At 44.8% G+C, this 19,947-nt stretch overlaps 1 protein-coding gene across 2 annotated transcripts in view; it reads right to left on the reverse strand.

Annotated features, from left to right (window-relative positions):
- Positions 1-7,557, reverse strand: part of NAMPT (nicotinamide phosphoribosyltransferase) — a 29,651-nt gene extending 22,094 nt beyond the window's left edge. For both annotated transcript variants that reach the window (XM_048936783.1, XM_048936778.1), the window contains exon 1: positions 7,383-7,557. In XM_048936783.1, the coding sequence (XP_048792740.1) occupies positions 7,383-7,442 (60 nt within the window). In that variant the 5' untranslated portion in view covers positions 7,443-7,557. The remainder of the gene's footprint in view (positions 1-7,382) is intronic.
- Between the last annotated feature and the right edge of the window lie 12,390 nt (positions 7,558-19,947).

Genomic DNA, 19,947 nt, shown 5'->3' on the forward strand with positions numbered 1-19,947 from the left:
GGACTCTGTGGTACTCAGACACAACCTCAATCTTACAGCACCACCCCTTCCAACCACACAGTATATGTAGGTGAGAAGAAACCACCAGACCCATTTTCCCTCACTCTTGATGTGTTTAACCGTAACAGGAAGGCTCCAGATCCACCATGCTAAGCCACATCATCATCCCACACCTCAAGGACTCATAGCCTCTGCTGTGCTTGCAAGCTACCAGGCAGGGCGCTGAACCTAAATGGCACATCTGTCTACAGTGCGGGATGATGGCTCTGTTCATTACTGGGGATTCTTGGATATCTAGGGCATGGGGAATAACACACATTCACCACAATGATGGTGCAGGGAAGTCAAACAGCAGTTTCATTTGGTGGGCGATAACCCTGCTTTCAACAGGGAGGAACTGAATGGGCTTTGAGGTCCCTTCCAACCCAGTCCATGCTGAGATTCTATGAAATGTCTGGTGCTAAAAAATAAGTATTAAAAAAAAAATCCAAAAAAGGATCAAGCCCTAGGAAACAGGAACATCTCACAGAAGAGATAGAAAACACCTCTGAGAAAACAAAACAGCAAAAAAACAAGAAACCCAACACAACACAATCGATGATACAAAAGAGGCTACAAGGCACTTGGAAAATAAAACCTATGCTTTCAAAACTGCCTGAGCTTTCCTTGTTGTCAGATGATATTCTGCACCTCCCTGTATGCTACACAGTGTAGAAAGAACAACTGATGACAATAGATGGCAGTTGAAATGTATTTCATGCGACTTACAGATTGAGACAGCATTGATAAAGCTGTGCTTTCATGTAGTGGGTGACAGAAGCTGGACCTGTACAGACAGGCTCTTGATAAGCAGCAGTGACTCTAAGCTCTATAGGAAAACCCCGTTTCTACAGAAACAAAGACCAAGCAGAAGTTCCTACCGAGATTAAGAGACCCTTACAAGAAAACAGAACTCCAAAACATGTTCAAAGGTCTTTTGATACTTAGTTCAAAGACTGTGGCTTAGGTTTTGTTTCCACGAATTTCAACAAACAGCCCTGGAACAACCATCTACAACAAGGTTATAAATTACATCTGAAATAGAGCACTTTTATTCTCCAGTTGTGACAGCTCCTTATTACATTTAATCCAAACAAAGGTGTATGCTGGATAAAGAATACTTCTATTCAACTAGATGTAGTAGAAAAATAATATGAAGCACAAAACAGGTTTAGAGCAGCCATCCAAGAAAATACACCAACTGTAAGAAGTTAAATTTTAAGAGAAATGAATTAAGAGTACTCGTGACAAAACAACGAGAAGGAGACAAAGGTGGGGTTTTTTTTTGTTGTTTGTTTTAAATAGGTAACAAACCCTCTGGAATAAGAGTCTGTTTACAAACTTTACTGTAAAAGAGTCTGCAAAGAAATTCTTTAAAAATGTTACTTAAGGCCATACATGCCAGCCATTTGAGAATATGAGAAACCCAGCTCTAACCTCAGCAGAGAAATCTGGTGTGCTCACATTCCTGCTGCTCAGCTGGGTGCTATCATGAACCATCAGAAAGATGCTTCTAAACTCTGTCTGTAGCAAAGCAAACAATACCCTGCATATCTAGCCTGCAGGGGCTGGTCTGAATTTTACCTCTACAAGAGAGAATACCAGCACAACTAAGAAGGTACTTGACATTTTCGTAGTTAGTTCGAAAACTCTTCACTGCAAAATGGGTATAAAAGAGTCCAGTTCTTGAAAGATAGATACTGTAGCCAAGCTCAAAGGAGCACGGTCCTTGTGGACCACTCAACTGGGGCACTTCAGGATCTAGGGCATATCACAGAGGGCATGAATTACAGGCTAGTCAATATCCTGCCAGCCTCATTCACACGCCAAAATGGGCTAGATCCATGACAGCGTAGGTGAAAATTGACCCATGCTCCTTTATAAGCGACAAACAAAAAGGAGAGCCACACTGTGGGATGTGGTATCAGAACAGGTGTTGAATTAACTGGTACTGGAAAATATTTATCTGGGGGATCCTCACCCCCACGTACAGTATGCTGAGTTAGATAACTTCCCCGCAGCAGTCCCTCAAGCATTTATCCTGGAGAGACTTGTATGAAGCTCCTCTAAGACTCTCTCTTGTTGTGGCACTACCTACCATTTGAAAACTCGCAGGAAAAGACAGAGGTCATGATCTGAAGGACCATTTCACCTAACAATATTGGGTTTAACTGATAGAGTGGTTCAAAGCAAAGGTTGCCAATAACTTACATGGACGGCACAGTTAACAAACAGCAGAGGAAATGAAGCAGTATTTAGGACAAACACAGGCTATGACCGAAACTGAAGGGTGACTGTACCACATCTAATGCCTCTGTATTTTAGCGTACCATTATCTCTTACAGGCTAAAAATAAGAGAGTGAGCAAGAAAACCTAAGGCATCGGTCAGTACTACAATAAATAATGAGAGTATGTGCACAGAGGCACATTTATATGTAATCTGCACACAACAGCAAGAGGTGCTCTTAAGGACGATGTTCATATTCACCTACAAAACAAGGTCAAGTGTAAGCACTGTAACCAAAGGTATTCTGAAATGCTCAAAAAATATGATGTTTTAAAAGTAGCACTCTGCAGCAGATTTGTCACCAAAAATTTCCATGTTTTACAAGCAAGATTACCACAACAAAGATGACAGAAATGCCTTATGCTTACTGTTTACACATTTTTTGAGTAGCAGTAGAATTTCATGTACTGCTACAAGCTTCACGTTCCTTAATTAAAAATGAAAAAGCATTTAGCTTTTCAACAATGAAAGTTAATTTAATTAATTTAAAAATTGTCCAAATCCCACACAGTGGCAGCATTCCCATAGAGCAATGATGATTTGAGGGTTGGAACATGACTATGTGACCGAGTTAAAAGGTGGAAGAAAACAGACCGTGACACAGAAAAGACTGCTTTGTACATGGAATGTCAGGCCTGAAGCTTCTGACCCTTCCATTGCCAGAATTACAGGAGGTAACAGAACGCGTCCACATCCCCACCAAAAGATTTTAATTAAAATAAACAGATATATATGTGCTGCTAAGAATAGTTTGCCATCATTAAGTACTAATCAAAACCAATAAAGAATACTCATGACACTTCCTTGCATACCCACAGCCTTATAAATAAAGAACGTAGCTGCTGTCAGAGCCTGAGAATAAACACATTCACATGAAACACTTCAGAAGTGCTCTTCTGCATCCACGTGGAGTAAAAGAAGTCATTAAAATTCAACATGGAAGATGCACACCGTTTTTTTGTTTTGTTTTGTTTTAAAAGGAAAAATAAAAGAAAGAAGAAAATATGTTTAAGCTTCCTTGAAGCATCCAGAAAGAACTGAATTCTAACACAGATCTCATTTGCAGTCTAGATATCAAGTCAGTTCCTCCTATGGGGTAATTGCATGGCAGCTTATTATAGCTATCAGCTTAATTACAAAACACTCCAACCAGCAGTAATAGGGTCCATTGCTGGTAACAACATAAGCTATTACTGGTATAGCAAACGAGGTTCAGTCCTCCTGACAGCCCTTCTCCACTCACAGCTCACACTGCGGCCTGGCCAGCTGTGGGTCCATGCCTGACACCTACCCACCAAAACACCCTGCCAGGCCAGCCCTCCCCTGGCTCTCAGGTGATGTATTGTCTGGAAGGTTTGCAGCCTGTGCTCAAACCAACACGGGACAAACAGAGAGCTGGGAAGCAAAGAGAAAACAGGGACAGTGTGTCAGCAGCATCAGAGATGAAGAAGGTGGAAGGCTTCACTGGGAAGCGCAGGGAGTCACAAGGGGCACAAGAAGGGCAGGACAACACATGGCCCTGATGGGAGGAAGGGCAAGAGCGGGATAAACTGACCCCTGATGAATTGAAAACAACCAAAAAAAGAACCCCAAAAAATCAGATTATGGAGACTTCTTAGTATCAACAGATCATTAGGACAGCAGCCAGTACATTCAGTTGAAGAACAGTGAACTTCAAGGAGTCTACCCTGCATCCATTCCCTCAGCTGCAGCTTTCCAACTAGCAGCCAGAATTTGGACTTCAAGTACTCTTCCAGCAAGTATTGTGTTACCAGCGAGAAATTTCACCACTATAAGCATAGTGCCTCTACTGGACACTGTCACAGAGCAATTCCCCAGGCACCACTGCACAAATTAATTTCTTGCAAGTCTTATGATCCAAAGAATTAACAACTGCTTTCACTCACCAGTGAGATACAAACACACCACTCTGTGACCACCACAGGCCTGGCAGCAGAGGCACATAATAGGGAAATCACTGCTGGAGAACTTGGGGAAGCTTAAGAATCTGCAACAAAGTACTCAGATTTTTTTTTTTATTTTTTTTATTTTTTTTATTTTTATTTTTTCCCATCTAACTGATGTAAAAACGTTTGTATTGTTATTGGGGGGTAGAGAGACACTGGGCAATTTGAAGCCCTGCACCAAAATCATGAAGCACTGGTACAGATCTGCAAGCCTCAGCTCAAAAAAGGAAGCTCAGCACTGGGTATGGAGCATAGCATATCTCTGAAATCACCCTCTGGGAATTATTCCTGCCCAGAAAAAAAGGAGCATACTAGAAAAATAAGCATGGTATTGAAAGTGGGAGTTTGATAAGCTTCTGTGACTTAAGAGGAAATGTTCTACGATAGGCACACAAACAGGAAAACTGTTGAGGGGGAAGAGGAATTGGATCAGCTCTTAAAAGAAAGCTCTACCAAACCACTTTGCCATACACCACTTGTTTCTAACTCCTAGTAGGCTCTTAAACCAGTAATCAGTTTTCTTTCCAGCACAGATTTCCTACCTCAGCGCAGAACTGGGACACTGGAGCCAATAGCACCCAAACACAAACAAACAAGCAGTGCCAGATCACAGCTCAGACACCAGAACTTGTTACTCTCAGACAGCTGTCTCGGATGGGGCCGCACTGTTTGAGACACTCTGCACATTTTTCCCCAGCAGAGCTGTTTATCTGCATGTGACTTCTGTCACCACCATTAGTTTGTATGGATCTGTGCCTACTGCAATGGAATTGTGAAGTAAACTTCTGAACACAAGTGGATGTTTTCCATTATAGCTTGATTGTCACATATTGCATACAAACCAATGCTATAACAGTGGATATAGAAGAAATATTGAGGGAGGAATAAAGAAAAAAAAAAAAAAAAAAAAACATGAGATCAATTTGTTCTAATAGTGCATCAGAGTGTTTGGTAACTCTTGCAAAAAGCTTGATGTTGTGGACTACCAGATCTTTTAGTGCAGTCATACTGAAAGTGCTTTCAGTAAGTGAGCTTCATTGATTAGGAAATGACAGTATCACACAGGGAGCAGATAAGCGATGTGTGCCCCTGTTACCTAACAGGATAAAAGCAACTACTTAGGTGTTGCTCAAAGATCTAAGAGTTCTTAAGGATTGGAACAAAGCATGGGGAGGCAATTTGAAAAGTCCTAACAGAACCAAGCAGGTAACTCCAACTACTTTCGATATAAAGTAAAACACTCCAAACTGTCACAGAGAACTTAACCCCAATTCAGCCTGAACTAGAAAGAACTCAGTCTTTACTTACTCCTGTAAGGTTTTTACCACTAGCAGAATGTCACTACATCAGCCTTCCTACAGAGCAGCAAGCAGAAAAAACAGTGTGGTCTGCCATTCCAGTGCCCCTCACTTCTACTGATCCCAGAACAGATCTGGTGAATTTAAGAGAAGTTGTGTGCAAATGAGATGGAAAATGGACACTGCCTAAATGCTAGCCTACAGTACTTAACATGATTAGACTCAAGCATGGAAAAAAAGTGGATCTTCCATGTTTGCATTAAATTTAAACATAGAATGGCTTGGATTTTAAACCCCACCAGCTCCAACCCCTGCCATGGGCTGGGGCACCCACAGCTCTATGGGCAGCTGTGCCAGGGCCTCACTGCCCTCTGAGTAATGAGCTTCACACTAACATCTATCCCAAATCTCCCTACTCTTAGTGTAAAGCCATTCCCCCTTGTCCTGTCACTATTCGGCTGTCCCTCTCCTGTTCATAAGCTCCCTTCAAGTACTGAAAGACTATCAGGTTTTGCCAGAGCCTTCTCTTCTCCATTCTGAAGAAGTCCTGCTCCCTCAGCCTGTCTTCACAGGAGAAGGCACTCCAGCCCCCTTAACACAGAAGACCAAAATGTAGTTCTTAAGGAGTGTCGCCAGATTGAGCCCTTAATGAAAGTGGTTTCCAGAGCCTTGTTGAGAGAGCCGCTCTAATGTTCTATTGGTGTCTCTTATGTTCCAGCTCACCTGTTCACAGACTGCGGTGGTATGCACTACCAACTCCTTTACAAAAAGAGTTCCTTTGTATAACATCAAACAGTAATAGTAGCATCATATCCTCAGAGACGAGCTGGTAGAGATAGCAATACGAGCCAGCAAACAGAGACTCCTCCAGGAGTTTGCCAGTGACAGGAGCTGGCCGTGATATAACATCTCCTGTTTCCAGCTCCGTTGGGTTATCAGCACACGCCCAACCCCATACCAGCGGTCAGAGCTTTAAGGGACGACAGTGTTAACAAACGCTTTAACCGCAATCGGTGGTGCGACCGCGGCGGCGTTCAGCACACCGACCGCCTCCCTGACAGCGCAATTCGGCTCCTAAAGAGGAAAAAGTTCATTTGTCACTCCCGGAGTCACTGCGGGGACCGGGGGCTGCCCGCCATGGCTGCGCCCGAAACCCCGCGCTCGCGGTAAGCAGTCACGGGGCTCGCGCCCGAGCGCGCTCACGTTCCGATGCGCCTAAAGGGCTTCTGGGTCACACCCCGCGGAACGGCAGCGGGGAGGTCGCGCAGCGAGATCTCCCCGCCGGGCAGCGCCATCGCTCAAAGTGCCGCCTCCGAACGGAGACTCGACGCAAGGAGCCACTGCCGCAGCGAGCGGCCGCCCCGCACGCGCGTCTCCGGCCGGCGGCTCCTCGGGGCCGATGCCGCCCCGCTACGGCGCGGGAGGGACAGCGCCGCCCCAGGGCCGCACGTGCGCCGCCGCCGTCCCCACCGCGGCCGGGGGCCGCCCGGTGCCGCCATGGCCGCCGCCGCCGGGCCGCGCCGCTTTCACTTTCTCTCTCGCCCCGCAGGCACCGGGGCCGCGGGGCCCCGCGGAGCCCCACCGACGGTCCTCCCGCACCGCCCCGAGGCCGGGCGCGCTCTCTCCCTCCCTCCCGCCGCGGGGCCCTTCCGGCCTCGACCGGGCCGGCGGAGAACGGCAGCCGGCGGCGGCTCGGCTCCGAGCCTCAGCCGCCTGCAGGCTCGCGGGTCCGGAACGGTGCCCGCAGAGGTGACCCCCTCCTCCGGCTCCGTCCCTCCCGCCGTGCCCACCTTGTAGGAGTCGGTGGCGAGGAGGATGTTGAACTCGGCGCCCACCGCCGCGCACTCCATGCCGCCGAGCCCCAAGCAGGCGCCGCCGCCGGCACGGACAGGACTAGGCTGCGCTGCCCGCCGCCGCCAGGCGCTCGGTGCTGGGAGGGGGCAGAGAGGAGAAAGGGGGGATGGCGGGAGGCGGAGCCGGGCGGGAGGCGGAGCCGGGCGGATGATGGCCGGGCGGGTGGGACCTCGCTCGGCTTCCGAGCGCCGATTGGCCGCGCCGCCGAGCCGCCAGAGGCTGTGCCGTGAGGTCAGCGCGCGCGTGGGCGGGGCCAGGGCCGGGGCGGCCTCTGATTGGTCAGGCGGTGCCGGGGGGAGGAGGGGGACGGTGTGACACCGCGAGTGCGGGGGAGAGCCCCGAGCCGCACGTTCTCTTTCATCGGAGTCCGGGCGGAGGGCGGAGGGGAGGGGCCGGGCACGTGACGTCACCGCGCGGCCGGTGCGCGCTCTCTCCCGATTTGCCGAGGCATCGGGGGCGGGGCGAGTGCGGAGCTCGGTGGCGCGGGGGGTCGCGCGGTTCGCGGGTACGCGCCCAGGGGCTCCAGTTTCGATTCCTGCGGGCGCCGCCTGTGGGCGCGATTCTGGGAAGGGGCGGGGCGGGGCGTAACCCGGGGCCTTGCAGGAATGCGGGCACGGGAGGGGCCCTTCTGACAGGTGAGCGGACTGTGTGCCTGCTGCTCGTCAGCGGTGCGCTAGGAAGCGCTTTAATTAGTCCTTCCTGAAACACCGGGGAGTTTGGTGGTGTGTGGATCCGAGCCCCAAGTATGTACAGGGATCCCAGTGTATGCTTCGAGTTTCTGGATGGGTAGAGCTGCAGTGTGCTGTTGTTGTTTCCCTATTTCGTTTTTCTGTTGTAAGAAGTCACCATTTTCAGAGCAAGGACTAGGATGGGTGGACTGCACTGGTCAGGTTGTCACTGGAGCACAAGCGTCCCCAGAATCTCAGGCACACGATGGGGACAGAGGCCACTGTGGGGCTGTGTGTGTCTGTGCGTGCTGCCCCAGGCCCTGCTCTGGGCCCTGGCAGCAGAGATGGCAGCAGAGATGGCAGCAGCCTGTTCTATAGGCAGAGCACTGGAAGGTTTGGACCAGGAGCTGTTGCCCTTTCACTTTACCAGCCCCTCTCCCCAGCACAGGCCTTCCTTCCGCTTGCTCTGTTGCTGCTTGCAAGGTTATCTCCCTGCCGTTGTTTCGCCATCGCAGCAAAAATATTGGCATCTCCCACTTGCAGTTCCTCCCTTGGGGCTTTCTGTGGCTCTCCCTTTGTTGGAGGAGAGCCAACTGCCCTCTTCCATTAGCAAAACTCATCTTAAAATGCTTTTTACCAAATGTCAGTCTAGGAAGCTTATCTGCCTTGAAGTGCTTTTGCTGAAGTTCTCTTGACTTGACTTAATTCCTTCTTCCCCAAGGAGTGTGCCATCAATGCAGGACCATGATTATGGGGCAGTGTGAAATTGTCTTTACACACAACTCTGCCGTGCTCTGTTCCCAAACTTGTGATCTCATTTACACCTGATTTTTCTCCTTGTCCTTCCTCCATGTGTTCTTTCCTGGTGACATTGTGGCAAAAGACAAATCTCCATTTTTGTTTGGAAAGTCTATTTTAATGTAAGTCAGATCACTGAAAAGAAAAATAGATTAATTTGATCAGATGCGTCTTTTATCTTAAGTGTTCCAAGAAATTAGGAAAGTCAGAGACATACCACAGGGCTTGTTGTTTTTTAAAAACTGACATTTCTCACTACAGAGTTCTGCTGATAAATCTTCAAGCCTTCAATAGCATAATTAATGATGATTTGCTCAGACAGAATTTTTGTCAGCATCTTCCCCCTCCTCATGCTGGCTCTTTCTTGGATCTTACAATGTGCCTGAACTTGAAGAATGGTTTAATTTAGCTCATGTGAGCAAATCTAAAGCTGTATCTGTAATGAAATATTGTAAAGTTAGGACACTTCAGCATATTAATAGAAAATAGTATTATGCTGAATAGAAGTATATTAAATCACACTTTGCTGGTTACAAGAACATATTTTAAATTTGGATAAAAAGGAAATACTCCAGCTGTTGTTGCAGTGGGAGTGTATTACAATGGGGGAAGAGAGGTGAAGAGTGGGGACCTCAAGCACTGGATGCCTGTGCTTTATTTGTCTGTTATCTTTCTAAATGACTTTGGGCTCTTCATCTGACTTACTGAAACCAGAATTTGTAATTTAAATAGGCATAACTTCTCTTTTCAGTTGGAACCACATAAAGAAATTGTGTTTTCAATTTAAATGGAATTTCAGCTGAATTTTTTTCTGACAGCATTTAGCCTGATGATATAACTAAATGCTCTGTTGGTGAGCATCTTCAGTGAGTGAGATCTTCACAAATGATTTCTATCACTGTCCTTTGATATATAAGACACTTTTAGAGGTACTCATTTTACATGTTTTCAATAAACAAAACAGTAATGGTAGGTTTTATAAAGTCATATTAATGCAGGGACATGTTTTTGTCCTCCAGGATTTCTGATAAGAAATTATATTGAGTAGTAGAAGTATCCATTAGCAGTTTATATTTTTAAATATATATATATTTATATGTACATAAAGTCTGTCATGTAGTCTGTTGCTGCTTTTGAAGGAATTCTGTCCTGCAAATATGTTCTCAGGTTGGTGTATTGTATACAAGATCAGCCAAATTAAGATAGAGATTAGATGTGAGATTAGATTGTATCACTTTGATAACCATTGCAAAACTGGATATTTATTTCATCTAGCTGTGAGAGTCGTGTCGCATCTACACAGAAAATCCATGTGACTGAAATTTCTGCACATGAATTTTTCATCTCACCTGAAGAGTTTCTGGTTCTTTTGTTGTTTTCTTTTGTGGGGTTTTTTTGTTTGTTTGTTTTGTTTTGTTTTGTTTTTTTTCTGGGATGCCATTCAGAGGGACCGAGACAGGCTTGAGCAGTGGGCCCAGGTGAACTTCATGAGGTCGAGGCAACCCTCACTACCAATACAAGCTGGGGGATGAAAGGATTGAGTTCAGCCCTACTGAAAACGATCTGGAGGGTACTGGAGGATGGGAAGCTGGCCGTGAGCCAGCAATGTGCCCTTGCAGCCCAGAAAGCCAACCATATCCTGGGCTGTATCAGAAGCAGCACAGCTAGCAGGGTGAGGGAGGTGATCCTGACCCTCTGCTCTGCAAGACCTCACCTGGAGTACTGTGTCCAGATGTGGTGTCCTCAGGACAGCAGAGACATGGACCTGTTGGAGTGCATCCAGAAGACGTTTCACAGAAATGATCCCAGGAATGGAACACCTCTCCTATGAGGACAGGCTGAGAGAGCTGAGGCTGTTCAGCCTGGAGAAGACCTGAGAGTGGCCTTTGAGTATCTAAAGAGGAGCTACAGGAAAGAAGAGGACAGACTCTTTAGCAGAGTCTGTGGTGATAGAACAAGGGGAAATGGCTTCAAGCTTAAAGAGGGTAGATTTAGGTTGCATATAAGGAAAATGTCATTTACAGTGAAGGTGAGGAGGCATTGGAACAGGTTGCCCAGAGATGTGATGGATGCCCTGTCCCTGGAGACTTTCAAGGCAAGGTTGGATAAGGCTATGGTCAACCTGATCTGGCTGTGCATGTGCCTGATCATTGCAGGGGGCTTGGCCTTTAAAGGTCTTTTTCAACTCTAAGGATTCTATGATTCTTTTGATAATTAGTTCTCAGCCTGCACCAATCCCTCATTCTCTGTTTATCTTGGTGATAATTCCAAAGCATATTGGTGAATCTGGGATTGTTCAGTCTAGAGAAGACACTCAGGTGAAACCTTATCACTCTCCACAACCACCTGAAAGGAGGGGCCAGGGGTGTCTTGGTCTCTTCTCCCAGGTAACATAGGATGGGATGTAATGGCCTCAGGTTGCATCAGGTTGTATATTAGGAACAATTTATTCTCACAGAGTCAAGTGCTGGAACAGGCTGCCCAGTGAGGTGGTGGAGTCACTCCCCCTGGAGGAACATTTAGATGTATTAAGACATGGTTTTGTGGGCTTATATTGGTGGTAGGTGGATAGTTGGACCAGAGGTCTTTTCCAACCTTGGAATTCTATGATTCTATAAATTAGATGCCAGCATTATATTTTAAAACTGATAATTTCTGTTTAAATATGTAGATATAGCTGGTCTCCTTTGTGCTTTAGGTTTGCACAGGTTGGTGCAGCCAGTGCTCGTGGTGGTGTTGAAGCTTTTAACAATTGGCAGCAGATGTCTTCCCCCAGCTCAGTGCACCCTTCATTGTGAAACTATGAAGAGAACAGAGTGGAACCTGGAGACTTTTCATCAGGACCAAGTCTCCTAAATTTTCTCTTGTCCTTCCTAAAGCTTCCTACCCTACACCTTTCTGCAGCACCTCAGTACTTCCTCTGTATAGTTAATGGCATTCTTTCACCATGGATGAAGCTCCAGAGATGATCAGTGTATAACTGGCTCAGGTGTTAGTACCATCTAAGTAGATTACAGCAGGCTTGAGAATTTTATTCTCATTGCTAAACGGCATCCATCAGTAGTCTTGTAAAATAGTATCCTAATCACAAGGAATCATGGAACAGTGGATTATTTTGCATAAAGCAAATAAAAGAAAATCCTGACACATCACTTTAAATCATATTCAGCGTGAAGCAAGCACTAGTATTTCTCTCCTGTAATTTATCCAAACATTTGTGCAGAAGTCTAATTAACTTGTAACTCAAAATAATCTTTAAAAATTCTGTGTTATGCAGGCTGTGTAAATAACTGACCATACTGTGTAAGAAAATAAGATGTGCTATAGGATAAGGTTAAATCCAGTGCAAGATTCTACTTAGGGGAAATGGCAGAGCTTTTCGGTGGCAGCCACACTAGATTATATGTAGTTTGATACTCAGATTCTTGGATCTCTGTACATACAATATATATATAATTATATATGTAAGATATATTTATGTATATATTCAGAAACTAATATTCTATTAAAATACTGCTTGGTGGTCTGTCTACTGAAGTTGCTGTTCAGTTCATGGTATAGCAGCTCTTTCCTAAATTCCAGCTTAGCAAGAGATGTTTGTCTGTCTGCAAGACCTGGGTCAACAAGAATTTTATCTCAGGATGGCTGTCCTTCAAGAACTTATTAGATTTTGTGGTTCAAAGTGTGTATTACAGCAAGCCAGTTTTTCTTTATACTTTCCTAAGAGCTCTATCTCATCATTGGATCTTATCTCTGGGAGGAGATGCATGTATTTCTCCTGGGGGTAGATTCCTACCCTTCCAGATGTGCTGCAAGACCTCTTGCCTTGGTTTTTGGAAGAAGTGAATTTCAGTTTTGTGAGGCTAACCTCACTTCAGGTTATGATTATGGCTTTATTTAGCTCATACAATATATGTCAAGAAATAAAAAATGATAAGCAGTGCTGAGGCTTTTGCTTGCTCTTCAAAGAGTAAAAGAAGTTCAATCATTCACTTCCCTGTTCAGAATAACATGAAGCTGAGTTAACTTGAAGATGCTGTCGCACAGGTGGACAAATGCCACAGGATCCTTTGAAGCTTCTGAAGCATTGAGATACTTGACTGCTTCTGCATAGTTGCTGCAGATCCATGACAGTTCCTCTGCTTTGGCTGAGTCCTGAGGCTCTCTCCATCAAGAGCCACTCAGGTTTCTCTGCTTTGTTTCACCATTGCTCAATATTTTTCATGAATTAAGTGTTGTGCATGGTTATTTGAGTGCAACTCCCTAGAACCAGCTTGGATCAGGACAGACCTTCCTGAGCGAAAGCTTGCTGGGTTTAACGGGGCTCCATGAGTAAAGGTGCCTGTGCCATACTTCTGAATCTTCCCGGGGTCCAGATATACAGTGAACAACACTAGCTTGGGTCAGTAGAGTTTATTTTATATTATTATGTTCCAGATAACATAAAAATGGATAAACTGCTTCTAGATCTGATCTGACACTGCTTAACTTTGTTTGTGCAGTGCAGCACCTGAGCCAATAAACTTTGTGTGAGTAACCTCTGAGCTGAGTCCATGGCACATACAGGCTGAGTCCATGGCACAATGTGCAGCTGAAATAACCCTCTACGGCCAATTAAGGGGTGGCTGTGGACTGTGGCATGCAGTGAGTAGTGATGTGAACATTAAACTGGATCACCAGTGCCCACACATCAAGGTCCACAGACATCTGAGCAGCTGGATTTCCTTTTCTTTTAAATTGAGTAAGTAGAGAGTGTTTTCTTTGCCTCTCAAACCAAATTTTCTCTGCTTCATTACTGTGCCCTGAGGCTCAGCTTGGGCAAATAGAGTTCATGTTAATTAATGCATCTGGCTTTTACAGGAAGAAGAGTGAACTATTTCCAGTAAATATATTCCAGGATTCAGAAGTACTTCTAAATAGTTTCTCCAGCAGTGTTTGGCTGAGAATTTTTGATGTTATGGCATAGCGTGAAGATTTTACTGCCATTTTTCTAGAATGAAGTTTGTAATTTAATCACTTCTCTGGAGTAAAACAATAGAAAGTGAATCCTCTGGAGCTGAGACCACTTCAGTTCTGTGTTTGTTTATCCCCCAAGGTGCCAAGGACTGATTCTATCCAGAGCCTCTGCACTGCCATAATAACAGTGACTGCAGCATCCATAGGGCGAGATTGAGCTTTGCATGGGTGGAGGAATAAGAGACCTCAAACAAAACAGATTGCTTTTCTATTGTATGTTTGAAAGGATGATTTTCAAAGGGAGTTAGATGTACAATTGTGCGTCCTGGTAAAAACATGTGGTTCACAATATCCACAGCACCATTGCGTTAGCAAAATTTGTGAAGTTCAACCACGCCACCACACTTATGTCTGAGGACCAAGTGCCAGCTGTCAGGCTGAGAGCCTTGCTAATGGTCTCCATGCTCATTCTAGAAAGGTGGAGGCTATGCCTACCTTTGTTTTCTTTCTACACACTTAGGAAGAAAAGGAAAAACCAGGAGCCTCCTAAAAACACTGATTCCCCCCAGTTTCCGTTGTTGCTGTGTTGGCAACATGGAAGATCGGACATATTTAGTGACTGCCTAGTTTCTGTAGCATTCGCGCTAGCTTTGCAGGAAAACTCTGGAAGCAAAACGAGAAAAATCAGTGCATTTGTAAAAGCCAGCAGCCAGCCCTGCCGCTTAGCCATGTGCTCCAGCCCCGCCGTTACACTCGTGGCTCCTCAGCTGATGACCTCAACCAGTCTCCTCGCATGAACTTCAGCCCTGAGCTGGTGCTGTGCTAACACGTTCAGGCGTGCTCTGTTAGGCGTGATCCACAGCAAGCACTGCTTCTCCCATGAGAACCCTGAGCTGCCGCTGACTTTGATAAGCTCAGCATCTTGCCTACTGTTTCTTTAAAGGGAGAAAAGAATGAATAATTAATTGCTGCTCTCTGGAAGAGTGGTATGGAGGGCAAGCAGTACTGAACAGACAGCTTTCTGTCAAAAAAATATCACATTTGGTGCACTACAAGTCTTTAAAAAATGTGTTATTTTTTCCTTTGCCCACTTTCTCAGTGAGATCTGGGAAATTTATCAGGGAAAGATCTTGCTCCTGCTGTTCCCCAGGAGTGTGAATGCTTAGATTGCAGAGGGATCAGGACTGAGCCCCAAGTGATGCCCATTTCTGTAACAGCTCACCACAGGCTTGGGGTTTGACCATGGGACAAATCAAGGCTCTTTCAGGCAGTCAGCAAGGATGTTGGTGGCTGGAGCTGAGGTGCTGCAGGGATGCAGGGCTGTTCTGCTAAGTCATCCTAGCTCGAGGTGAGCAAACCCTGCAGACAGATGCAGCGTCATTTCTGCTCACTCAGTGCTGGTGCATTCAAACTGCTGCTGGGCTGTGCCATGGGTTGTGCTTCTCCTGTGCAGAGATGGAAAAAAATAAAGACCTGGGAATTAGCAAGGACAGCACCTTCAAAACCAGGGAATTTCCAATGGAAATTGATGGAAATTGATGTTTGGGTTTGCATTCTGTTGATTCTTAAGATAACAATGAATGAATTTAGAATGAATGAATTTAGAATGAAGAATGAATTTAGAATATTAACCGAAATCCAGCAAAAAACTACTTTGTAGACTTAAATTTAGAGTGTCAGCAGTTTTATTGACTTGAGCAGGATTAAAATCAGCATGTGTGGTGAATAATTGCAGAGGTGATGAAGCAGCGTACAAGTGTGTGCACTCTTTTGTGGAGCTGGAAATCTTTCTTTTTGCTGTCCCAGGCAGGAATGATCTCTGCCAAAAAGTTATTTTTCTAACAGTGGTCTTGCACAATATTTGTACTGGCACAGGGCACTGAGCTTTGCAAGTTCTGCACTGGCTGGTTTACGGAAAATGCCATCACTGGCACAGGAACAGGGCTCCCTGCATTCTGCCCACTGTCTTTACAATACAGACACAGGTTTTTCTGCTGTCTTTCAACCCCAATCCATCGTAAATTCTCTGTCCAGCAGACAACCTGGGGCAGGCGGACAGGCAGCCTGCGCTGTCTTAGCCAACTGGTCGGGGCTGTGCTGGAGGGCACGTGCTGGAGCTGCCTCATTCTGCAGGGCTGCCAGTTACACAGTGGGCAGTGAGAGCAGAAAGCTCTCCATGCAGGAATAGATTGCAGCAGTGCTTTGTGAAGAGCTTAATCCCATTAGTGTGTGTGAAGCGTGGCCTAGAAATCCTCTATGGATGAAAGCTGAGGGATGTTGTGTGCGGATGCTGATGGGCGGAGGTTCTGGGGCAGCTGTGAGCATGCACAGAAGCAAACTGATGGGCACTAAGAAAGCCTTTGACTCGAACAGATACTTACCTGCTATGTTATACACAGCTGCATAGTGCTTTCTATGAATGCTATGTTTGGATTTTGTCTTTGTATAAATCAAATTCTACTTGATTCGTCTTTATTGTAATTTCAATTTAATACTTCGTTATGAAACATGAAATGAAAACTGGAGATGAGAGTTTACCCTGTGACCAGAGGAGACAGGGATGAAGTTTGTGCACCCATTTGTGATCGATACAGATCAGATTGATGCATATACAATAAAAAACCCATTACCTAGAATTATGAGGAGCTACAAGAAATGCTGAACAGTGGAACAGGAGGAAAAGCTGCCTGAGCCCTGTAGGAAGAGGTGGCAGCCATGCTATGTGACAGCTTGTACTGCATTTGGAATCAACATGAGATCCCAGTTTGAGCTGTTTTATTTGGATTACACCTACCCAACAAGTACCTGTAGGGTCTGGCTCTTCTCTTTCACTTTGGCAACATCTGGGGAGTTTGTCAATCTGATAAACTGCTGAACTGAACTGAATCACAGCACAGCCCCCTGCACACAGCATTTTCTTGCCAGCATCTCTTCCCATCCCGGTTTGCCAGGCTCCTCAATCACAGTTCCTGCCTATGGTCTCATTCCTTCCTCAGTGCTCTCAAGAAATGAACCAAATAATTAAAACACACCCCTGAAATCCCCACTTGTTTACAGCTAGTCCTTCCTCTGGGATCATGAGCAAGGTGTCTTTTCTATTTATTTCTCTGTAGATTAGATCCTGAGATCCCAAAGTGAGTGGAAACTGGAGGGAGATTTTAGATTGCTGATTTTAGAGATAGGATTTGTGTCTCAAATCAGCACTGAAGGTATTGCCTGAGATGAAGCAATAATCAGCTCTCTGGCAACATTACTTCTTACACATGAAATGTGATAATCTTTAGCACAAAATTAAAAAGCCAGGCCTTTAGCTGATTGGGCAGCAAGTAATAATCGTTCCACAAATGTTTTGAGTAATTCCTAGTGTATGTTTAAGTAATTCCTTACTTAGTGAAGTAAATACTTGGCTTTATGACAAACTTCAGTTTCAAACAAAACATGGACCTTTCCATAGCCACTGTTAATTTTGCTATGCTGTATCAGTCCCTTCCGTATGTTTTCATTTTCTCATTCGTTTTCTCTATCTCAGATATGCATTTTCCTGCTTCTGGAAGTAGTTTCTTTCTTCTTGCTGGGGTGGCAGATGGTATCTGATCATTTTTTTCTCTGCAGATTACTCCTTCTATGGTCTACATAGTACTGTTTTCTCTCTTTTATAACCTGATCATAGTAGTAGGAATTAATCCATATTCCTATTAAGAGGATTTATTTCTGTATCACTCACCTTATATTTATTAGTTCTAATTTATTATACCCATAAAAAAAACCCTGACACTGTCACAAGGATCTTCCATTTGATAAGACCAAGTTGATTCCAGTTAGAAGGTTTAAATTTACAAGACTTTTAAGGTATATACAATTAACTGAAAGATATTATACAGTTGTTAATCCCAAAGGTCTCTTTTACAGAGAGAATGAAAATGCCCTAGGAATTGGAGGGAATAAGGAAATACCTGAGTGTGTAGCTCAAGAGATAATGTTCTTCTTGATGCTGAAATATTAAAGACTCAAAAATATTCCTCCCAAAGGGAAATGTTTAGAAGATAGTAAGGGTAAATTGTCTAGCCTGGAGCAATGCAAAAAAGTGGAAGTGAACTTAAAGATGGAAAATAAATGATCCAGAAGACAACAGTGAGAATATATATGTAGAAGAAATGGTCATTTGTCCTTGTTTATGTGAAGTTTGCTGCAGTAATCTTTGCCATAGTCATATGAGTCTTATGAGTCATAGCTGTGGGGAGGTTCTCAGGAGTTCCATTAAATCATGAAAGCAATACAGGAATTGTATCTTGATTTAAATTCACACCATGGCAGGTACATGGGTGTTTAAGCTGCTGACTGTTCAGTTTACCATCTATTGTATCAGATCGGCTTTCCAAGAGGCGTACGTGGGGTTGTTTTTGTGATGTGCAAGGTGGAGTCAGGGCAAGGAGAACTGCTAATTTCCAGTTTCACAAGGGTGACATGAGAGCTCCAGATACAGTCAGGATGTGGTATGGTTCTGGATTCACACCTGGGAATTAGAGAGTGTTCCTGGATGCAATAGTGCGCATGTATTTTGTAAAAACATTGTATGACTTTGATGTGCTGGCTCATCAGGAAGGGAAAAAGTGAAGTCTTGGCAAATAACCGAGCCCATTACTTTTCCCTCCACATTCTGATGGGTATCTGGCAACTCACTTTAAACTCTCTGTGATAATTCATAAAACCATCCAGGCTGGAAGGGACCTTGGAAGATCTCTATCCTGGTCTTCTGCTCAAAGTGGGTCAATGTGGAATTTGGACCAGGTTTCCAGGGCTTTGTCACGTCAGTTCTTGAACATTTTCCAAGGACCAAGGCTCTCTAATTTCTCTCAACCAATGTTCCAGTATTTCATTATCCTTCTAGTGATCTTTGTCCCTGTTTCAATGTCCTTGTATGCACTGGAAAGCTGCTATTGGCTGCGCCCTAAAGCCTTCTCCAGGCTAAGCAATCTCAGCCTCACCTGGCAGAGTGTGTGGGATCTGATCACATCGGATGAGACAAGGTTCCTCAAGAAATACTTGCCTCAATCCTCTCCCATGGGGAAGGCTCTTCCCCTTTGTTCCTGCCTATAGACATAGTGGCCTGAGAGGCCTTTCTGATGATGACTGAGGCAAAGGAAGCCTTGAGTATTTTAGCCATATCTTGCCTACCCATCTCATTCAGCAGCAGGCCCATATTTGTGTATTCTGTTAATACTAATGTAGCAGTAGAAACTTTTGTTGTCCCTGATGCCTCCCACCATGTTTCAACTTTGGCTTTCCCAAAATCATCCACGAGTTCCTGGGCAATGTTTTAATATTTCTTTTGACAGCCTTTGTCTGTCCATCCACCCAGCCAACCAAACATCCCAGAATTCTGCTGGTATGACTGATCTCATAATGTTTCAGTGATTCAAGTGATGTCATAGATGTGGAGTCTTGTTGCTTCAGTTTGTTTGTCTGGCTACGTGCTTGCGTATGGGCATTTGAGATTGCTTCTTTATATCTATTTCATCCTTCCCAAGGGCTCTCTTTCTCCTATTACCTTGTCCCATTACTTACCAACCTGACCTCCCTTACTTAATTGCAAACTATTATCACTGTTCCCTAGTGTACTGTTTAAAGTCCTCTTTACCAGCTGGCAAGCCTGCTGTCTATTTCTTCCATGTAACATGAGGATGGTTGTAGTTTTCTGTAGTACAAGCATAACATAATTGTAGATACATTAAAAAAGTGAGAAGAGATGGTGAAAAAAAGTGTCTGCCTTGTGGGAAAATTCTGTGCAATGAAAAATGTGTACATAGTAGTTGGGTCATCCATACCTTTGGGATTCCTGGATGTCCAAGCATGCTCTTTTCTCACAAACTGGTTGCTAGTAAGCAAGAAGAGGCCTTATTTGAACTTCTCTTTTAATAATAAACTCTTGTCTGTTCAATCAGAAAACTCCTAACCAGTTGCTCTGCTAATATAGTGCGGAGGGACAGTGACCATACAGCTGGTGAGTAGACCCAAGGCTGGTTGGCAGCTGGAGGCATTCTGGGAGCTCTCTGTCAAACGGTTAGCTCATAGAACCTGC

Source organism: Lagopus muta, chromosome 1, assembly GCF_023343835.1.
Source record: "Lagopus muta isolate bLagMut1 chromosome 1, bLagMut1 primary, whole genome shotgun sequence".
Taxonomy (NCBI): Eukaryota; Metazoa; Chordata; class Aves; order Galliformes; family Phasianidae; genus Lagopus; species Lagopus muta.